The 21,075-nt window shown below is 40.9% G+C and overlaps 1 protein-coding gene across 3 annotated transcripts; it reads right to left on the reverse strand.

The window, feature by feature from the left end:
- Positions 1 to 3,040: 3,040 nt before the first annotated feature.
- On the reverse strand, positions 3,041 to 15,368 carry CMTM6 (CKLF like MARVEL transmembrane domain containing 6). 3 transcript variants are annotated; one of them, XM_017818050.1, is made up of 4 exons: positions 15,106 to 15,368; positions 9,952 to 10,128; positions 8,926 to 9,024; positions 3,041 to 4,452 (listed from the first exon to the last, which is right to left on the reverse strand). In XM_017818050.1, exons 1-4 carry the CDS (start codon positions 15,229 to 15,231, stop codon positions 4,333 to 4,335), a joined length of 522 nt encoding a protein of 173 aa, XP_017673539.1. In that variant the 5' UTR covers positions 15,232 to 15,368; the 3' UTR covers positions 3,041 to 4,332. The 3 variants fall into 3 exon arrangements, with proteins under 3 accessions (XP_017673539.1, XP_017673538.1, XP_017673540.1); XM_017818049.1 differs by lacking the exon at positions 3,041 to 4,452 and adding an exon at positions 6,500 to 7,464; XM_017818051.1 differs by lacking the exons at positions 3,041 to 4,452; positions 15,106 to 15,368 and adding exons at positions 6,500 to 7,464; positions 14,741 to 14,866.
- Positions 15,369 to 21,075: the final 5,707 nt, after the last annotated feature.

Below are 21,075 nucleotides of genomic sequence, written 5' to 3' on the forward strand. Positions count from 1 at the left end.
TTGTTACCCTCCAATGAGAGGCACAATTGCCAGAAACAAGTGTTTACAATTAGAAAAAAACCTGTATCAAGTCAAGGACAACATTGGTTCATTCATAAAATGAGCCTTTCTGAGCAATAGGACTGTGAGGCACAAAACAGGCTTACATTAACGAGACACTTGTTTCTAGAGCTGTATTGTACCCCCTCAGACAGACCTCCATAGCCACTTTATCCCAGATGTTTTGAGAAACTAGCAGGCAGAGCTTTAGCCAAAGCTCTTGTTGCTATGAATTGCACTGATAGGGAGGTTTAGTTCAGATTTCAGGTAGAGGAATGGGAAGCATCAAAGAGGATGTGAGCATCAAAACCCAGTGATCTGAAGCACTTGAAACAGAGCAGACAGGCAAAAGAGACTGCAAACAGGTGTTAACAATGACAATAGGAGTGGTGAGTCTGTTCTTGCTGAGGATGCCTTGCTGCTCATACCAGGATACCAGCTCCACACCTTTGGTTAGTGGAACGCAGAGACCACAGAACAATTAAGTAACTGTCCCTTCCTTACCTACAGCTCAACGTGAACTGGGATTTCAGAATTGTATCGCACTGATATTTCTGGAAGAGCGACAGCTGGTGCAAAGGAAGTAGTTAAAAGGAGGGCTGCAGTGAAGACAGACTTGCATTATTTTGAGCAACATTGCACCATTCTCTAAGCAAGGGTAGAGCATATGGTAACAAAAAACTTGTCATGCTTTTTGTCTTACAACATTATGCTTTCAGTAAGTCCAAATGAGCACTAAAAAGAGAGCTCTGAAGTACACCCCAGGCTTAGCACTGCAGAATAGTACATGCTTTCATGCAGCACATCTAGCAACGCACACCTGACTGGGTATTTGCTGTCCTCCTCTGGCTGCACATGAGTCATGCTACTGAAGCATGTGCTTATGCTGTCACCTCCTGTGAAGCCCTGATTCTCACCTCAGGACTTGCCAACTTCAAACCAGCCAAGTCTGGTTTGTTTTCCCACCAATAATTTAGCCAAGAGATAATAGGTCATAAGAAACAAACTGAATAAGTGATCAGGGCACGTGGGCTGGTCAAAGCAAGTTTCACTGGGGCGCCTGAAGAGGACTAGAATTGCAAGAAGTCCTGTCTGGCATGCTTTACAGCTATGTTTGCCAACATTTCTGGTTGTGGGCCCTGATTTTTTCCCCGCATGCATAATTTACATTTTTGGATAATAAGCTTCTCTCATTTAACTTTCCGAGTCCAGGAAATGCTCAGGTACTCCCCGCTCCTTTCTTCTCCCACAAATGATCCACAGACCCTTCATTGAAAACCACAGCACAGTATGGACCACAAAAATGTCCAGTGCCGCAGTGCAGTGCTGTAGGTGGCAGGCATCATCACACAGCTGAAGCTCAACTTGAATTTTTAAAAACATCTATTGACAGCTTACAAACCAAAAGGAATACAGGTAAAACCCTTTCAAACTGCTCAGGTAAAGTATCTGTTTGAGACAATATTGACCTGAATATATTACCAGAAACCTTCAAGGTACATTTTGAGAAATAAGCATATGATTGGAAACAGTATCCCTATAATGAACAGTTAATTTATAGCCATGCTGACAAGAGAGGGCACGGGGCAGTTCAATTCCACTGAAAATACGGGTGGGAAGAGGGTGAAGCCCTCCAGACTAAATAATTTCAATCAAGGATCATCTTTGCCCTCTTGTGGGCAAACTTCCCTCCTGCAGCTTCTCAGCGGGTTCCTGTGCAGATGGCATGAACAATTCAAAATACACTGCAGGCTTTCCCTGTGCTTCCTTCCGCAGGCAAAGAATAGCTATTCTGAATCCGAAGAGCAGTCACACCCAAAGACCAGCCAAGCAGTGAACCTTGCTTGGTTCTTGCACTATGGCAGCTCTGTGATAGAGCAGGTGGCCAGTTGTGCTTCTCACTGTAAGGAGAAACCCATCCCAAAGCAAGGAATGAACAAAGGATGGACAGACGGCAGCAACCAGGTGGTGCCTGTGCACTCACAAAGAAAAGCCACAGACTACCAGCCCATATTCTGCCTTGCTGCACTATGCTGATAATTTACAGTAACCTAGTTTGGATTACACGCCTGAAAAAGGAGCTGCCATGACTTAAAGTGCGTGGTCATGATTGGAATTATTAAATCTAGGACTTCTGAGTTACTTTCTCATGGTGTGTAAATCCACCACTGACGTACCCTTTTAATACAACATTTTGCCTCAATTGTTTTCTTGCATCTAGTTTTCAAATGTAATTAAAAAGCATTAGGGACCTTTTTCCCTTATGAATCCTTACAGTTACACCCATCTCTGGCAACTTCATCAGAGACAATGTCACCTTTAACATTTACAAGGAAAATATACTGTGGCATTCCAATTCCAGTGCTGACAATGAAGGAAATGGCATTCTCCTCCTGTGTACCAGATGACCACAAGGTAATAAGCAAATAGGATTAGGAGACAAAAAAAGCACTACCCTGCTAGAAAGCATGCAGGTTTATTTCCTTTTCTTCACCTCCTATCACTGATAATCAGCCAAACAATATTTAAAGTATCCAGTGGCTCTCCCTCAACCAAGTGACTTGGTCACCTGCATTTTTCTACACCAGAATAAATTGTTTGCACTCAACACCTTTTACTAGGTCGTGCTCCTTCCTGTAGCAAGTCTGCCACTTTGCTTTTTTCAGATCCATGTGATCAATAGGAAAGAGCAGCACTTGGATTATGCTTGTCACAGTAACCTAAAGAGCAGGGTATGTAAAGGCTACTGCAAACTAGTTTGGCTGGACCCTATCGTCAGAGGCAATACTGACCTTATCAGACCTTTTCTCCTGGGAGCCTTCTGTGAGAACATCCAGCTTTGCAAGTTAGACTCTCTTCCCCAGTTAACTGGCAAACACAATGCAAGCTCTTTCCTCCAAACCAGGAACAAAGAATGATGTTATTTCCTATGGTTGGCTCTAGGAGAACTACATAGCAACACTAAATCATAGAAGCCAAAACAAGAAACACTTATTTACCAATATTTTATTTTAAAAATTATTACAAAATATTTTATAAAGTTCTTTAGAACAAGAAAGCATAATACATTAAAAAAGATCACAGGTTTAAAAGGGAAAAGAATTTAAGCATTTCAAAATTATTTAGATGGAAATTCAAGGCAACACTGGGAACAAAATTGTATAAAATTTTTATTATATATAAAATCATTGTATTATCAAGATGATTTCATAAACATTAAAAATCACTTAAGTTCTGACCAGCATAACATTTAATATCAAGAGAACTGCTTATGTTTACAGCAATAGACTAAAACAGAGATGAATTTCCATCTTAAAGGCACCACCAGCATCTTGAGTCATTAAAATTTTACAGAATCTTTCAAAAATTTCATAAAATATTTCCCTTCAGTGTAGAAAGCTTGGTATTTTTAGTGCACAAATTTGAATGAGGATTACCGTGACAGCCATTATGCAAAAACATCTTGTGCTGAGCTCTGAGATTTGCGTGAGATCACTCACTGCTCTTCCAGGTTGGAAGGTGCAAAGGTAGAACTCAGCTGTAACAGACCACAACCCTTCCCTGCTATTGTGAAGCACAGAGTGCAGGCAGTAAGGCACAATTCCTTCCCATACTCAGAACCACACAGCACTGGTAGCACTGTGATTTTAATGTGGGCTAAATGCCAAACAAAAATTAACAATCTATATAATGCCCAGTGCAGATTTTCAGAGAAGAAGCTCACAGTCCAGCCACTGAACAAGTCCTCACATGTCCTGGAGAATCCTCTCCGCTGATTCTCAAGGCACTGTAAACAAAGCCTGAAAGTGGGTGCAGAACCTTTAAATATTTTTGGATGTGCTCAGCTGGAAAACACTAAAGCTTTTATGTGTCTGAGCAGGCTTGCAACACCACTGCCAAGCACTGTGGTGAAGACAATCCCCAGACAGATGTACTGGGACAGTTGCTTCTTTCCACAGGTTTTACCACCAGTTATGATGTACAGAGATGGTTGCTTTGCAAAAAGAAGAAATTTGAGACAGTTGCCTCTAACAGCACTTTTACCAGAGTTCCCACCACTCTCCTTAAGAATTCCTAAACCATTTAAGCAAAATCAGCCACCTTAATGGAGACAATTTAAATAGGTGGTTTAAATAAGGTAGGCTGATTTCATCAGAAGCAGGGTGGGAAACAAGCAAACCACTTTGCTGACAGAGCATGGGAGGGGTAAGAGACATCCAGCCACACACACAGAGCTCCTGCAGAACCAGACATTTAATGCGGCTCCAACGGCATTCTCTAGGATCAGTCTAATTAAAAGGCAGACATATAAAGCCAGCACCTGACACCAGAAGCATCAATGGGGGCATGTCCAGACTGCAGCAGACCAATCTGCTCAGCCACTGCAGCAAGAAAGCCTCTCCCCTTCCTAACCTGGAAGGGCAGAGGAGCAAGGAGTGATAAGGAAAACTAAGAAGCTATAGGAAGCTGATAAAGCATTTAAGAAAATGACCTAACAGAAGCAGAGAACAGCATACACACTATCAAACCTGCTTCTCAACTACTTAAAAAAAAGAACAAAAAGAGCACTTTATGAGTTGTTAGGATTAAGAAAAGAACACTTGATGAGGAGCCTAGGATTAACAGTACCACCATGCACGTTAGCCAACAACTGGTTTGAAAGCAACAATTTAGCAACTGCCTTAAATCTGTAACCAATATGTGACTTGTTTGTAGTATTTAACTACTATGTGACAGATTCATGGCTGGACTTCACGAACGAAGATTTGGGAGAGGTCTCTACCCACGTTTGTTGCAAGCACGCTGGTGGCTAAAAAGGCCAATACGAGACAGGCATGTCCGATTGCAAAAGGCACAGCAGAAAGACTCCTTAGGTGGTAAATTCTGCAAGGCACGATTCTTTCTGCGCTGCCTTATGTGACAGATTATTGCCAGGTAAACTGCCAAGGCAGAGAGATGACTTTACAGATCCCTTTTGGTACCGGTGTCTCCAGTTCAGGAACGGACACCAGCAACATAGCACTTCAGGTGGGGAAAAGTCTATAGAAAAAGCAAGCAAAACCCAGACCCCTAGTAACATATTTCCAAGCTGAGAAAAATTACAGAAAAAATTACCTCAGGATAAAAGTCATGCCATGGTGCCGCATTGCTTAATAAATATCAGCAGCACAGTGTTGCTCTTACACTAATATTTACAGCTATTCATTACAGATGAAGATTTAGAGACTACAGACATTTTGATGTGAAAGCAAATTCAGTAGTATCCTAGGCAATAAGAAAAAAAATGAGACCCCTGCCTTCGAGTGTTAATCACATAGGCATGATCCCCAAAGTAAGAGATTGCAGAGATATTTCTCACTATGGATATTTTGTATCATCAGTAGCACCACTTGTAAACAAACCAGCTCTAGGCTACACAGTTATCAGAGACAGCTAGAGCTCTGTACACCTACACTAAGATCAGGTTTTAGTGCAAATGAAGACTAATAAATACAAGGGGAAAAAAGCCAGTCTGAAGAGCATTTCTTCTTTACAGTACAGGAAATTTTAGGAAGGAAATGTCTCTTTCATCCATAGGTCTGAAACCAAGCTACAGCTTTAACTTGGTGCTTCACACCACCTGTCAAAATTTTACATCCTCCAAGCAAAGCATAGTGTTAGGCTTAAGTCTCAAGCTATAGAGGGAAACCATCACAAACTCACATTCATCAGAAAGTGGCAGCAATGGAAAAAAAAAAATCATTGATCTGCTATTACAGTCCTTTGTCTTACGAAAAAAAAAATCATTGATCTGCTATTACAGTCCTTTGTCTTACAACAGCTTCTTCTTCCTTTCCCAAATACAGTTTGCTCAGCCTATTTCTGGGGGGCTTAGTCTCAGTGCTGCCACAACAGGTTACAGGACTATGAACATGTCAGACTAGGGTAGTGATGAAATGGACTTAAGACATGGCAAATGTCATGAGCACTCAAACAAGAACTGTTTTTGCATAATCAGCTTTTTCTCATTTGCTTTGGTATTTTGAAATGTCTCCTGGCTTACAGCAATTTGATCTGCTTTTGAAGGCTTTCCTCTTAGGAGAGGTGTAGCATCTTGCTTCTACCTCAGACATCTGAAAAATGCTTTTGCACCCCTTCATTTCTTTTACAGCCATCAACATCTGGTCTGACACATCCATCACTTGTCTGATACCTGTCATATCAGTAGTGTTTCTTGCAGACCTACAGTCGCTTTCAAAACAAATCGAGGATAAAAATGCTTATTTACCTGTTTACCAACTGAGCTAGTCAGTAGCAAGAACTCTCAAGGTACTGCCACATATTTATAAACACAGAAAATAGTAAGGTTCATAATCATTCTGGCAGAACTTAGCATTATCTGTGCATAGACAAGCTGCATATGTATTAACTTTGCAAGCAACATTCACCAGGATAGTACCAATGGGCTGTTAGGTTTTTCCCATTGATATTCTGATTTCTACTTTTGAGATTACTTCATGAAAATATCTATTCTTTATCATGTTCCTCCCCCAGGTCGCTTTTCAAGTTTCTTCCTGCAACTTTTATAGCTTTTCAAACCATCTGACAGAAGATTCTGGTATACAAGTCCAAACTTTGACAATCATGGGGTGCAAAACTGTCTCCTTAATATACCATTTACATTACCCTCCCCATTAAACCCCTACAGTCACTATTCCATTAAACTGATCTCCACAGACAGAACTGAGACACAGGAACAGTAAAAAACCCCAAACCCCCTTATGTAAGGATAAGCATTTCTGTAAGGTTCCAACTAGGTATCCCTTTCACATTCAGTTTCATTAAGTACAAAAGTGAATTTTGCTGTTCTAATTTATAACTCATAACAGAAGCATCTGGTCCATTTATACAGGAAATATCTTTAGGCTATATCTCAGAATTTATGCCTCAGACATTAACCTTTTTTAGTTACCTCTGCCAAAATCAAATCAGCACATTGATTGTGTGTTGTCCTTAAGTTATTTTAGTTAGACTCAAGGTTTTTTAGTGCATGTCACCTGGGCAGGTGACAAGACCAGTCATTAAGCAGGACCAGTTACCTTAGAACATTGTGCTCAAGATGCCATTACCTAGGATAATGATGATGATAGACCTAGGGATCTATCAAAATTTTGATGAGCAATGTGTACAAAATTGATTAGAATTAAGAGACAGAAGTTGTTACCTACAGTGCACTGAAAGTTCATTTAAGTTTGCTCCATTTAAAAAAAAAAAAAAAGGAACAATTTGGTGAAGTTAGGTTTGTTTATTCAATGGTTGATTTTCTGTGGCTCTCGGAGTGTTACCAGGATTTGCAGATTGTCCAGCGATGTTTTGTTTTCGCCTGTGAATGCACTGTATAACAAATTCAACTACAAATGCAATACTTGCAAGAAATCCAAATGTCTGTGAAAGTGAAAGAAACATGTGATTTTAAAATGCATAAAAACAGTAACAGTATCCTAACATTGTCTGGAGAGATTTGCTGGACCATTTGCATACATTAATAACACTTACATAGTAAGATTACAGTCCTCCTTATATTGATAGTTCCATTTAAATTAGAAACAGATCAGAATTCATAATTCTAGCACATTTAATGCAGAAGTTTTTACAGTTTTCATTCTTTTAATCACATGTGAACTCTATACTGTGTTCTAAACAGCCCTTAATAATAAAAATATATTAATTTTATTGCCAAAAATCAGTTACTAAAGCAGTATGGCATTGGTGATATAGCAGAGTATTTATCCAAGAGATGATTGCTGATTGAAGAGAGTAAATGAAGAAGAGCAACACATGGAAGGTGAAGGGAGATGAGATCTGTAGACCCTACCCAAGTCCTTACAGGGTCAGCAAAGGAGAACAAAAAGACATTTTGTGAATGACATTTTGTTACTAGTCTTGGCAAGATAGTGGTAAGGAGAAAGCTGTTATATTAGCTGCTTCTTTCAAACTAGGAAAGAAACATGCACTATTCTAACTCTATCTAAATTTTACACAACTGGTTTGGTCCAAAGCAGTTTGACGCTAGTAAGTATTAAATCACAGTAGTTTTTATTTTTTCTGCACCAGAAAAAAAAAACCAAACCTGAAAGACTTTATACTGAAACTATTAGGTCTAAATATATGAACATCACAGAAGATAACTACACAAAAGTGTCCACCTCTAGTAGCTCATCCTGCCTGTGGAACAGAATTATCTTGCTTTCTTTTCTAACTCATTTTTTCTTGTTCAAGAATGAAATCAGAATTTGATGTTTTAAACTAACATATTCACAATTCCAAGGTTATTCAAAAGAAGTGCCAAATGACTAAGGAATTATGATATCCACAGCATCCCAAAGCCTCTTCAGTGCCTTGCACGCCCTGACTATTTCTGTCACTGAGGAAAATGCTGCTCTTATTGCAGCCTTTGCAAGTCAGCATTGTCCACATATGCTTTGTAACACCTGGCAAAAGACACAGTTTCTTGCTGACTTTGTAAGCGGGTGGCATTATGACAGGACAATTGAGGGGAAAAAAGGAATTTCAGAAAACTGGGGAAGCTGCAAAAGATAACAACATTGAAACAACAACAGAGGACAGAAAACAAAACAAATTCAAGAGAGCTTCCCAGTAGGAAAATGCTGGGGAGCTGCAAGTACACACAGAACTTTCCAGCAATCCTCAGGAATGCCTGCTGCTTGGATTTCCTATGTTAAGTTTCTGGAAGTTCTGAAATAGTTAATTCCCCCTGAAACATCACAATACACTGAATTCTATTCCCTGCCCAGTTTCTTCCCTGCAAATTGAGTGAAGTTAAGAGGGCAGAGAAATTAACACACCAGATAAATACAAAGTAAATCCTGCCATTTTAAGACTTACACATGCAGCACTTTCAACAGCAGAGCCAGAGCTGGTCAGAGCAAACACTATTGATGCTAACACAAACCAGGCAGCTATGATTGGCATGGCCCAAAAATTCTGCAAATATAAAGAAAAAACATTATTGAATTGTAGATGGATTACCTGAAGAGAACAAACATCATAACAGCAGCTGAGTTAACCTGCCTGTGAATTTATGTTTTGAAACTTCATGCTAATGGAATCTTCAGAAAATATATTTTACAACAACATTCCAAATGACATTCAATATTATCAGCTATTTAAACAACATTATCAGATATTTAAGTCTCTCCATTTTTGTCTTTTTTAAGTATTTAATTAATTTCACCTAACTTTTTTCACACTCAAATTCAACCTCAGAACAACCATGCTAGCATTATTCCCTATGTAAAAGATTTGGGAATTTAGAAACCTGTAAGTAAATGTGCTCATTCAAATCTTTTACTACACTCCCTTAGCTTTACCTTCACATAAAACCCCAACTGTTTTCTCTGAAGGCAAGTAGGAAGGGACACTTGTAAGATAGTATAATGTTCTTACTGACTTTACAGAGCAACCTTCTCCCACTGCTGGATTTTCTGAAATATAAAACCATACACTGTAACAAGTATGATCATTACCAAAAAGGAGGTAGGCTACATCCAGTAGGAAAACAGACAGGGTAAACTGATAAATTACAAGCATCATGCTGGCAGTGAACTTTATTCTGTCTATGTACATATATGTGATGGCTATACAGCAGTATTAGTCTGTGTGAAAGATTTTTTCACACAAATCCTGAAAGATTTTTTCACACAAATCCTAAAATCCTGCAGGTAGCCAATGTGACATTTTTGGAAAAGTTGTCAATATAAAAGGGAGTCTCAAAGTTTGATCATTTTTTAACTATAAACTACTTTAACCTACCCTTTAAATGGAGAAGAAAAGGAGATTCATTCTGCATAGCCTTTTTACTCCACAGCAGTCTTTATGCACTTTGTTTTTTAAAAAAATAAATTTCCTTACCAGTTTCTCTACTTTATCTTCCCCCAGTGTTTCATATACATCAGTGCAATACAAAGACAGAATCAGGAGGCTCAAAAGAAAGGCACTGCAGCTAGTGAATTCAAAGAAGTAAAGTCCACCACAATTGCCACAATCCTCCACAATTTCTTCACAAGTAACAGCCACAAAGGAGAAAATCTGCAAACAAATAACATGCTTGAGTTGAAGCAAGTCTCTAATATATTCAGCAGACAGACATCTCTGATATGAACATCAGCAAAGATAGCTATGAGGAAAATCCTCAATCTACAAAAAGTCTGGTAAAATGCTGCACTATTTTCTTACAGGCATAAATAATTATATAATGACATGGTTTACAGTTGCTGCTAAAGGTGATTGATAAACTACACTCAGGTAAGCTGAGCACACTGCCAAACACAAGCTTCTGGATTAACAGTCAAGATTCCTGTTTTGGGGTTTTGTGCAACTGCCAGTTGGAAGCAGACGAGGAAGGCAGCATGGGGAGCACACATCCTGCTCAGAACAAGTGAAAATGCTATCCCTTACTACTTACGGCTGCACTCAGTTTTAAATGCATTTGGGTTCAGGGAAGTGGGGGAAACTGGGCAGCAATGACACACTCAGCTACCTCCCTAATAGTTTACAGCTGATGTCACCTTGCTGGATAAAACTCCAGAGAAAGTACAGGGAGCCAACAGCTCGCGTGCTTATGACCCACTAACGACAGAAGCTCAAATATTTCTGTAGGAACCAAAACTTCAAACTGTGTTTAAGTTACGTTGGACAATATTTAATCTATGCAGAAGCTCATCTTCACCTTCCTGCCACAGTATGTTTTGAGGAAAGAATATGAGTTAATTAATAACTGCTGGATTTTCTACTATTTTATTGTACAGGAAAGAATATTGCTCTATTTAACTGTTCTCTTATTTTGGCCACTTCTTGCTAGTTTCCTTCATCCCATAAAGTTGATACAGCTTATTAGATCCTTTTAGTATGGAGTTCACCAAATTATAAGAAAACCATTAACAGGAATCAGACTCGGTCATAAAATTGAGAATGATATAAGGATGACGATCATACTTTTAATAAGAGTATATGAGCAACAATGAGGTTGACAGTTCTTAAAAAAAAAATCAAATTCTAAAATTCAGAATTCTCAGAAAATAACCACTGGTCTTCGGTTTCAGGTTTTTAACAGTAAAAACAAGAACAACAATTTAGCAGTAGGAACTGTAAATTCCCCCTGCTAAGCCAGACCTCAGAAGGGCACTTCAAAGAATGATGTTTTGAAAATGCTACAATTGTATAAAGTAAATAGGAGCTCTGAAAGGAAAATAAGCCGAGCTGGGAAACTGCAATATTACTACCAGGCCTCCACATTCTTCCCTTTTCTCCTGCAGTGGCTGGCAACACAAACTTCTCAGCAGCCCTCAGACCTAAAACCGTGACTACAGTGGCTGTCCAATGAATGTTTTGAATTCTGAATTTCCGATTTTTATGGGGTTTTTTTGCATTTAAAAAGATCTGCTTACAGCTGTGTCCAGAGACTTTCAATTTCACATTTTTCACAAGGTCAGTTGTGAGATATGTTTTCATGTGTAGTGCTATCTCTTTTTATAAGCACTGAAAACTGAATGCCATTGCTTTCATCTGGGCTGAAACAGAACAGATAGGAAATAAACCCATCCTTAAATAGAAGTATAAGTCCAGATAACCATAATATAACCTAAATAACTGAAAAAAGCCTCACCACTCAGTGTACAAACAAGCTGAAAAAAATCCCACTCAAAGAACAGTTTTAAGCGGTTCTGTGTTAAATACATGAGATTTATCAAGTGGAATCCTGTGTGGGGCTTGTCCAACTCAGTGTTCAATTTTTTATTAATAAGCTGAACAATAAAATAGAGCATATCAATAAAAAAACTTTGGCTGGAAAAACTTTAGGTTCTTTGATTAAGTTGGTGTACCAATAGCACATTTATAAGACGCCAGAGAATTCTGCTTGGGTTTCTTAGTTTGCTTCTTGATACCATTATCAGAAACAAAAGGAATTATGCTGTTGTCCTACTGCAAAAAAAATAGTTTTAAATACCAAAAGCATTGTTAGAGAAGGAGTTGTTTTGGGTTCTTTTTAATTTTATTATTAGTCCTATCTGTCTGTAGGTACACCAGAAATTAAACAGCTTTATCTGTCCCTTACCAGCAAGAAGTTATTAATTGATATTGACATTAATGTTGGAATTTTCTACACAAGTGTCAGGTTTGTAAAGGAGATTTAATAAGTAAAAAGCTACAAAAGAATGCTACAAAAATAGAGCAGATCAATGAACGTGCTAACAGGCCTGTGAAGATGCTTGGCAGTGGTATTTCCAGCACAATATCTTCTAGTTCAGATGGGTGGACTTGCTAATACCCTATACTATATATGATACTATAGAAAGTGAACAGCTCAGAAAAAGAGCAGATATTTAGGGCTGAATTACAATTTTCCTTTCCAGTTAGGGCATTTTGGTTAAAGACAAACAATAGTTGATGACAACTATTTCTCTTTTAGATAAGAATTTGTTTCTACCTCAATCTTGGCACAATATACACTGTGCCATTTACCTTTGCACAGAATTTGAACCAGTCATGGACTAACAAAAACATTCCACCTATTTATAACAAAACAACAACAATCTATAAACCCATGCAATAACATGCCTCTCAGCATCCTTTTGGCAGTCACATTTTCCTTATTTCAGCTGCCCAAAAGAACAGGCTAAGGTTACAACGTATGCCATTATTAATCTGAAGAAAAGTATTTCTTAGGTCCAGAAACCAGTTTTCTGCAGGTGATTTCACAGTATTTTATCAAACATTTGATCACTATAATGAGGAGAGCTCACTTTCTGATTGCAATACCCTGTTTAGCAGAGTGATTATCCCACTAAAAACCACTATTGCAACACAAAGGATCCCACTAAAAACCACTATTGCAACACAAAGGTTATAGATGTTAAAGACCATCACTGGCATTTCCAAAAATCAACACTTTCCCAAAACTGGAACCTTTTTCTTACCACAGAAACTGAGGCTTCCTTCCACCTTCTGGAATTTCGGGGCTTGTTTAAAGTGTTTTAACCAATAACTCCAAGATCTGTGCATTTTGATAAAGGGTTACAAAAACGAAGCAAAAAATGTTGGCAATTAGGAGGGTGAACAACTATAACTCCATCTTCTTTTTCCTCTCACTGACAGATGGGTGCAGGCCATAAACTGCTAATTATTTAGGAGCATATTGAGCACCTATTCATCCTGATTAGAATGATAATTTTTCTTCTTCCTACCTAGAAAGTTTTATAAATAATTAAACATTTTAGGACTTTGGTACACCAGTAAATTTGTATACGTAATCGCTTATTTTATTGTAGTCAATGCACCCACCTAAATAAATGATCTCTTTATCAGGGAGCAACAGCCAGCACATCTTACTTTATTAATCTCCATTAGATGAAGCTAATCATGGCTAGGCTTTGCGAACGAAGATTTGGGAAGGCTCTATCCACATTTGCTACAGGCACGCTGGTGGCTTATGAGGCCAATACGTGACAGACATATCCGATTGCAAAAGGCACAGCAGAAAGACTCCTTAGATGGTGTATTCTGCAATACACGGTTCTTTCTGCGTTGCCTTTTTTCCTCGAGAGTGATCCTGCGTGTGTTCTCGAAGGAGACAGCTGCGTTATAGATGGTGTGTCTCCAGGCCTCCAGGCCTCCCGATTTATTGAAAGCATTCTTGGGTGTGATTTTTTAAAATACTCTTAGAAAACTTTATTTTTGGCAGCGTTACCATTACCTTTACCAGCATTGAAGCGTATTATGTTTTTTGTTAAGAGTTTCGACTGTGTATGAGACGAAGTTTAAAAACTAAATGTCCTCTGGCAAAGTAATGAGAAAGGGTTGGAAATCACCTACAATTCCTGTGAGCATGACACATCTGACTAAAAAGCCACTGTATTGGCTGCAAAATGTACGGTGACACACATTTACAGTCAGCTGCCCTTTTCCACTGCTGGTTTCACTACCTCCCTGCCAGTACTTGAGAATGATGCTCCTCACATCCTTAGCAGCAGCCAAACTGGCACATTCTGGAAGAGCCCATCAGCAGGCACAGAACAAACAGGAGCTTGAACTGCGAGCCCAACTGCTTAATGTGTTCAGGAACAACACTGCATGCACCAAAAAAGCAAGCAGAACATGAGCCTTTTATTTCCTGCTGGGCCCAGGACTGCCTGAGATGAAGTGACGTCTTGTGCAATGGGCCTCCATCAACAGTACACTTTTCTGGTGGAATTTTCTACCACAAATTATGGGAGAAGTGAGCACTCTGTTTTTAGCACAGACAGTGTAGAATGACAAGCTTACAAAAGGGCTGCAGGAGCAGCAGGAGAGGGAGGTCTGGATATCATGACCCAGTAAACCCTTCCCTGTTATACTGCCCTACTGTGAGGTTCAACCAAAGGCTTCTACATCCTGTTTTCATCCAATGTGACCCTCAGAAAAAAATACTAAGTCTCCTGTGAGGTTTCCCTCAGGTTTTAAGCCAGAGCGGGTGGTTTTTAAGGCCAACAGGCAGCTGAACCACGCGGGCTGCAGCACCGCACCTCGGCCGCACGACGCCGACGGCCATCACATGTCAGCACCTACTCCTGCAGCTCGGACATGGAAAAGGAACACTCCTGCCGCTTCCCCACCATGAAAAACTCTTGAGCCTGCATTATAAGGCACCGCGCCGGCTTTTCACCTGAGTTACAAGTCTGCACAGCTTCAGTGACCCCATGCCACGTCTCAAGTCAGGACATCTTCCCGGCGGAGCCAGCCCTTTTCTAACCGACAGGAGCCCTTCCCACGAAGCCTGTGCACGGCCATCTCCCCCGCCAGCGCTCGGCCAGCGAGTTTAATTTTTAAGCGGCGGGAGACTATCCGAAGGTCATCACAACATGCTCCTTTCCATCCCAGCGCAGGGCACCACGACGGCCCCCGCCCGCTCCTCGCCCCCATCCCGCCGCCCGCCGGGCTCATCCCGCGGCCCCGGGCAGCCATTCAGTCAAGGGGATGCTGCCTCCGCGCCAGGCCCGGCACGCCCCGCGAGGCGAGGAGGGCACTCACCGCCTGGACCGCCTTCGCTGGCAGCCGCCACCCCGGCAGGTGCCGCAGGGTGCAGCCGAAGGGGCGGCGACGGGGCCGCTTCGCCTCCGGCTCGGTGGTCTCGTTGTAGACGGCACCGTTCTCCATGGCCGGGCCGGGCCGCCGGCTGTCAGCTGGGAAAAAGCGAAAGCAAAAGGGCGGCGGAGGCGGCGGGAGGGGCGGGGAGGGAGAAGGGGAAGGCGGCGGGAGGGGCCCCTGGCAAGGCGGCGGTTGGACCCGGCGGTTGGTCCCGGCGGGACAAAGGCGCTTCCTGCGGCGCGCGCCATCGCTCCCCCTGGCGGCGGCGGGCGGGGCCGGTGTGTGAGGGGAGGGCCAGGACCTCGGGGGCTGCCTGAGGCCCCGGTCTGTGCTCAGTTCTGTAAACGGGGCTTGTTAAAGTTTACAAGATTATCCACTCTTCAGTTGTCACACGAAATTACGATATCAGAAGAGTTTTTTAAGCCAGAGCTTTCCCATGTCAACTAGACCATGGCACTAATTGCCACGTCCAGTCTTCCCTCGAATATCTCTGGGGATGTGACTCTGCCACCTCCCTGGGCAGCCCATTCCAGTGTCTAATCACTCTTTCCGTGAAGACATTCCTGCTAATGTCCAACCTAAACCTCCTGTGGTGCAATTTAAGACTACAGCCTCTTGTCCTGTTGCTAGTTGCCTGGGAGAAGAGGCCGACCACCACTTGGCTACAACCTCCTTTCAGGTAGTTGCAGGGAGCAATAAGGTCCCCCCCAAGCCTCCTCCAGGCTAAACAACCCCAGCTCCCTCAGCTGCTCCTCACAGGCCTTGTGCTCCAGACCCTTCACCAGCTCTGTTGCCCTTCTCTGGACTTGCTCCAGCTCCTCAATGTCCTTCCTGAATTGAAAGGCCCAGAACTGGTCTCAGTAATCAAGGTGTGGCCTCACCAGTACCGAGTACAGGGGAAGAATCATTCTCATTGAAGACATTCTTTGTTGTCAGTGAGAGAAAACATACATATCCCCAAGTCTATCCTAATATACTACCTTTGCCCAAATCAACTTTTAAAAGAAGCTAAAGATTTTGATGCCTACTAAGAGTAGATTAAGCCTGTTGTATGTAAGCAAAAGTGTGTTACATTCACTTCTATATTACGATCCACATAATCTATTATGGTCCTTCATAGTCAAGTTCAGTTATACTTCACTTACTTAAATTCAGTCAAATTTAATAGGCTGATTAGATTTACTGGTAGAAATCTGAGAGAAATCTACTCATAGAAAATATGATTTACTTTCTTAACGTTAGCTGTGTAGGAACAGATTCCCTGCTAGGGAGATCAGGCTGATCAGACAGTTCTTTTGGAACCACATGGTGCAGTGGGAGTGTGTGTGCTACAGGAGGTAGGAGTCTCTGCATCTCTGTCAAAGCCCCCACTAACTGGACAGATGCAGCAGTATGGGCCAGATATAAGCAGCTGGGCTATGCTCCATGCTGAGTGCATACCAGCAGTCTGTTTGCCTGACTTCTCACAGTAAGACAACACAAGCCAGGGGAACATATGGTGTCCCCAGGCAGATGGTACAGATTTGTCTGTGCCATAAACAATGTTTGGCTGCAGGAACTGGCTTGAGAGGCAAATGAGTAGGGCAAGTCCTGTAATTCCCAAGGCATGGGAGTTTCTGCTAAAGTGAGGTATCACTTTGGGTGTGCCCTAGCTTCTGCCTGGAGTTGGAATGAATCTAACATAGCTCTGTTGGCAGCATCCCAGGCTACAGGACTGAGCAAGTAGGTGTAGTCAGGCAAATTTACTGTTACTGCTTATAAGTCCTCAGTGCCTTCATTACCTTTTTTTACACTAGTACTTTATAAGTAAGATTATGTGACAGAGGCTGACATCTCTCTTCTGAAGGAAATTCCCTTTTAGTTTTGTTTTATTCCTTGATAATATTTCAAAACTGGTTGAATAACTCCAAAGCCACAAAGCACATGTCTAGGCTATGCTGTGGTCTGAGTGGGACAGGACTTAACCAAAATAGAAGAAATTGTCAGCTCTTTTAAGATGTTTGGTAGCATTAAAGGCTATTTTGTAATTGTTCCGTTTTGAGTCTTTATGAATGCCTTCATGCAGCATGGCTAGGTTACGGACAGAGATGTTAGTACTGAAGACAACTGTCTTGAGGACAGCCTGCTTTCCAAGGAGCCACAGAAACACGAGAGAAGCCTAAGAAAGATAATATAGATGGCAACCTCTTTCTAGTTACTTCTGCCTTTAAAAAGAGTTGGTTTCCTGTTCAGGCCTTCTGCAGGAAATATATATCAATGATGCATGAATGATAAAGGTTAGCGTGCCATTTAAAGCCTAACTTATTGAGGCCACCTTATTTATTTATTTATAAGGAGACACAGCAAAACAACAGCAAAACCATGGGAACTGTAATTTCTTGGGACAGAGAAGAAATGAAAACTGGACAACAGCATAGGATGTGATAGCTTAAAAATACTTAAACCATGATGTTAAATCATACCAATGCTGCTCTTCACACAGGTGCAGCAGGTGTTCCTCACCCTTTTCATCAGCACTATCTTTCAAGTGTAGTTTCTTTCCCTTAAATAGGGAATCAAAATAACAGTTACAATAAATAATATTTATGTGTAATGCAAATAATAGTAACTGGCTGGCTGTGATGTGATGGAAATCCCATTCCAGATATGCATCCATTAGTTTCCTTTCATTTATGTGCTACATCTGCCAGTTTTCCGCATAGAGAAGTCTTTCTTACCCCACCGCAGCCTCTGCTGGAATGGCAGGACCAGAGCTAAAGGCAGGACATGGTGGCAGAGAAGCAGCCCTGCAGTTAGATGCTGAGCTGTGGTAACATCTCCAGTCAGCCAGGCAAAGTGGGAGATTGGTGGAAGCAGATTAGTGATGAGTGACCTAGTTTTCTCCCTCATTACATCTTCTCCAAGATACCTTCCATAGTGACCAAAAAGCAATAGCAATTAAGTTGAGAAAGCCACCTCATTAGGACAGATTGCAGTGTATACAGTAGAGCTGTATGACAGTCGCTACTTCTTGCCCCCAATGTTGAAATAATTTACAAAAAAGTGTGACAGGAGCTCCTTGAAACAGTTGAGTAAATGCCAGCCACAACAATAAGGTGGATTCAGGCCATGCTGCATCACCGTTTTCATCAAGTGAACCCTGGTGGCTCTTTGGCACTATCTGTGTGCTGTGTTACAACGTGATGCTAAAGCCTGAGTCCCTTACACTCATGAATGAATGTTCTCCTTTTCCCATGTTCATAAATGCAGTTGTGGGACTTTTCGTTTTTCTTCTCAGAAGGCGAGGGAGAAGGAAGTAGAGGAATGAGAAGGCAGCTTAAAAGCCCAAACCACCAAAGGAGACAGACTTGGTTTCATTGTAAGAGCAGTGAGGTTTATTGCTACTGCACTGGGGAACTTTACTGAAAACAGCCTGTCAGAGGCATGTCTCTCTCCTTCATTTTGATGTTCTCACATAGGCCTCTCAACAGCTTTTGTTCATGACTATCACTGTGTATTACATGAAGTAAATTCAGGATGACTAGCAAGCAAGCAGAATATTCCAAGTACTGCAACAAATTGCTCAGAAAAGACTGAGTTAAATGTGTTGCATCTACTGAAGCTTCTTTAGCTCTTGAAACTCTATTTTTGGGCTCAGTATTGCAACTGAACTTCACAAACCCCAATCACCATACTAACATGCTAGAATGTGTGATTTTTAAACAGCTGAAGAATTAAGCTTTTAAACAGCTATTTTGAAGTATCCCTTATGGCACAAGAGATGAAAACCCCCAAAATTCCCACATTTCCCAAATACAGGACTAGGCCAACTCTTGTCAGTGTTTTTCTCTGTGCATCTGCATGGCACAGTGAAGAATTAAGCCATGAGGTATTCAATAGGCAACAGTTCTGCAGCTGCAGGTATCCCACTACGAACTCTTTGCTCCCCAAGAGGAGATGGCAGCCCAACAGCCTGCTGCTTGCATTTCAGATGTATCACTAAAAATTTAAGTTTAATATAGTAGCTACTCCATATAACCTAAAGTCACGTACACATTTCAGAGACTGCCATTTTCAGCTGAAAAATATGACTTGTCTGGAAATAAAGTGGCCATTTACTCAAAAATTTCAAGCTTAAAATCTGCAGAACAGCTATATTATAAATAGTATACTCAAAAGAACTGATGTAGGAACAGGGTAGAAAGAAGCAGGAAGAGGAAATTTATAAAATTCCCCTGAAACAATTTAGTTTGAAGCTAATCAGCTCCTTGTCTACATAGAACTAGCCTTGAAAGTCTAAAGGAATTTACTTATTGTAGTATTTTTTTCAGTGTTCATATTGCAAAGCATTTAAAAAGTATTGTTATTAAAATTGTCCCCTGTAGTTCTTGTATTACCTCTGCTTTTTGCATCTGATGTGCTAGTCTGAAACTTTGTACTTTGCATTAAAGTATTAAAGGCACACAAGAGTGCTTAGAAGCAAAATCAATGTTATGCATGCTGTTACTCTTTTTAAAATTGGGGTAATCGCAAACTTCCCCCTCTCAAACTAGAGCAAGAAAGCACAATGATGGATTATGCAGAAGTATCCTTGCCAAATTAGCTTCTTTGTTTTACTCAGCTCATTTAGTTTGGTGCCCGACTTGATGGGGAAGGATTTCGCAAAAAGAGCCTTTTGTCACAGAGACTCATTTTGCATGATAGTTCTGGTAGATCCCACCTTAACTGCCTACTCTCATCAAAGTAGTAGTTGGGGGAATTGCAGCTCAAGAGGACAAACCACCACGAAAATCTTGGTCTCATCAGCGGGAAACAAGAAGCCGAAGCCACAGCCATCAGGTTACACAGAAACATTCTCAGATGTTTTCCTTTTGCAGTAAAGATACCTTAAAACATTTTTTTCCTGCAAACAGCATGAGCAGACTGTAAGAAGATAGTGACAGTGGTATTAAAAGAATTTGTACTTTAAGGAGGGAAGCAGGGTGCTTTAGTCTTACGGAACTGAAAAGGCATGGTAGGGAGACAGCCTTTTTCAAAAAATAGTAATAAAAAATTAACCAAAGAACCCCAGAGCTACTGGTGCTTGGGGAAGAAATAAATTTAGAAGCTTTAAATGCACAGAAGTGACATTTGTTTTAAGAAGTGAAATTAAAATGAGTCATTAGTAAGGTTTTCCCCTGTTCCAGCCTCCCCCAAAAAAGGGCTACTGGTACAAGAGATCTTAATGCACTATAAGGCTAATTTTCCAGCTTCAGAAAAGGTGTTTTGCTTTGTCAGATACTCAAATGAACTAAATTAAAGATTGCAGGAGCTAAAGCTGTCTTTCAAAAACCTGGACAGTACCAACTAGTTTAAGATGTTGCCCTAAAATCCAAAGTTTCGCCCCACCAACACACAACACTGCAGTTGTGCAAGGAAGGGTGGTGTGATGATACAAGCAGGACCCATTCTCCCAAGTACATCTCAAATTCTGTTTCAAGAAGTTTACATAAGGAATCTAGAGAACTGTTCTGATACTGATGCATGCTGTGCATCTATGATTGGAAGTCCAATTTTTTTTTAAGACATAATTTATTCTACACAGCTGTTCATCAGCAGGTCATGCATTTCTCCATATATGCCACCTTTACTGAATCGCTGCCACAAGCAAAATTTTGAGTTACAGTTACGACTCTCTACTAAAACTTGTCAGTCCCACAATTCAATCTTCTAAGTCAATTTTAACAATTGTGTGCTTAACTCTAAGGAGTTCAATGTACAAAGAATGTATGTTGTTCTTAAATAAGTTTAGGTATTTTGAAAATATGGATGCAATTTAGGTAGAGGGAGGTGATCCTGCCCTTCTATTTTGCCCTAGTAAGGCCACACATGGAGTACTGTGTCCAGTTCTGGGCTCCTAAGTACAAGAGATACATAGATACCCTGGAGCAGGTC

This window comes from Lepidothrix coronata, unplaced genomic scaffold, assembly GCF_001604755.1.
Source record: "Lepidothrix coronata isolate B3197 unplaced genomic scaffold, Lepidothrix_coronata-1.0 Scaffold64, whole genome shotgun sequence".
NCBI classification, from domain to species: Eukaryota; Metazoa; Chordata; class Aves; order Passeriformes; family Pipridae; genus Lepidothrix; species Lepidothrix coronata.

Bases quoted from the DNA above. Each gene is read 5' to 3' on its own strand.
- CMTM6 (XM_017818049.1), bottom strand. From the start codon at position 15,231: ATGGAGAACGGTGCCGTCTACAACGAGACCACCGAGCCGGAGGCGAAG. The intron at 9,025-9,951 runs GTAAGGAAATTT...TTATATTTGCAG, and splicing joins AAGATAAAGTAGAGAAACTG to AATTTTTGGGCCATGCCAAT. The intron at 7,465-8,925 runs GTAAGTCTTAAA...TCACTTTCACAG, and splicing joins CTGTTGAAAGTGCTGCATGT to ACATTTGGATTTCTTGCAAG.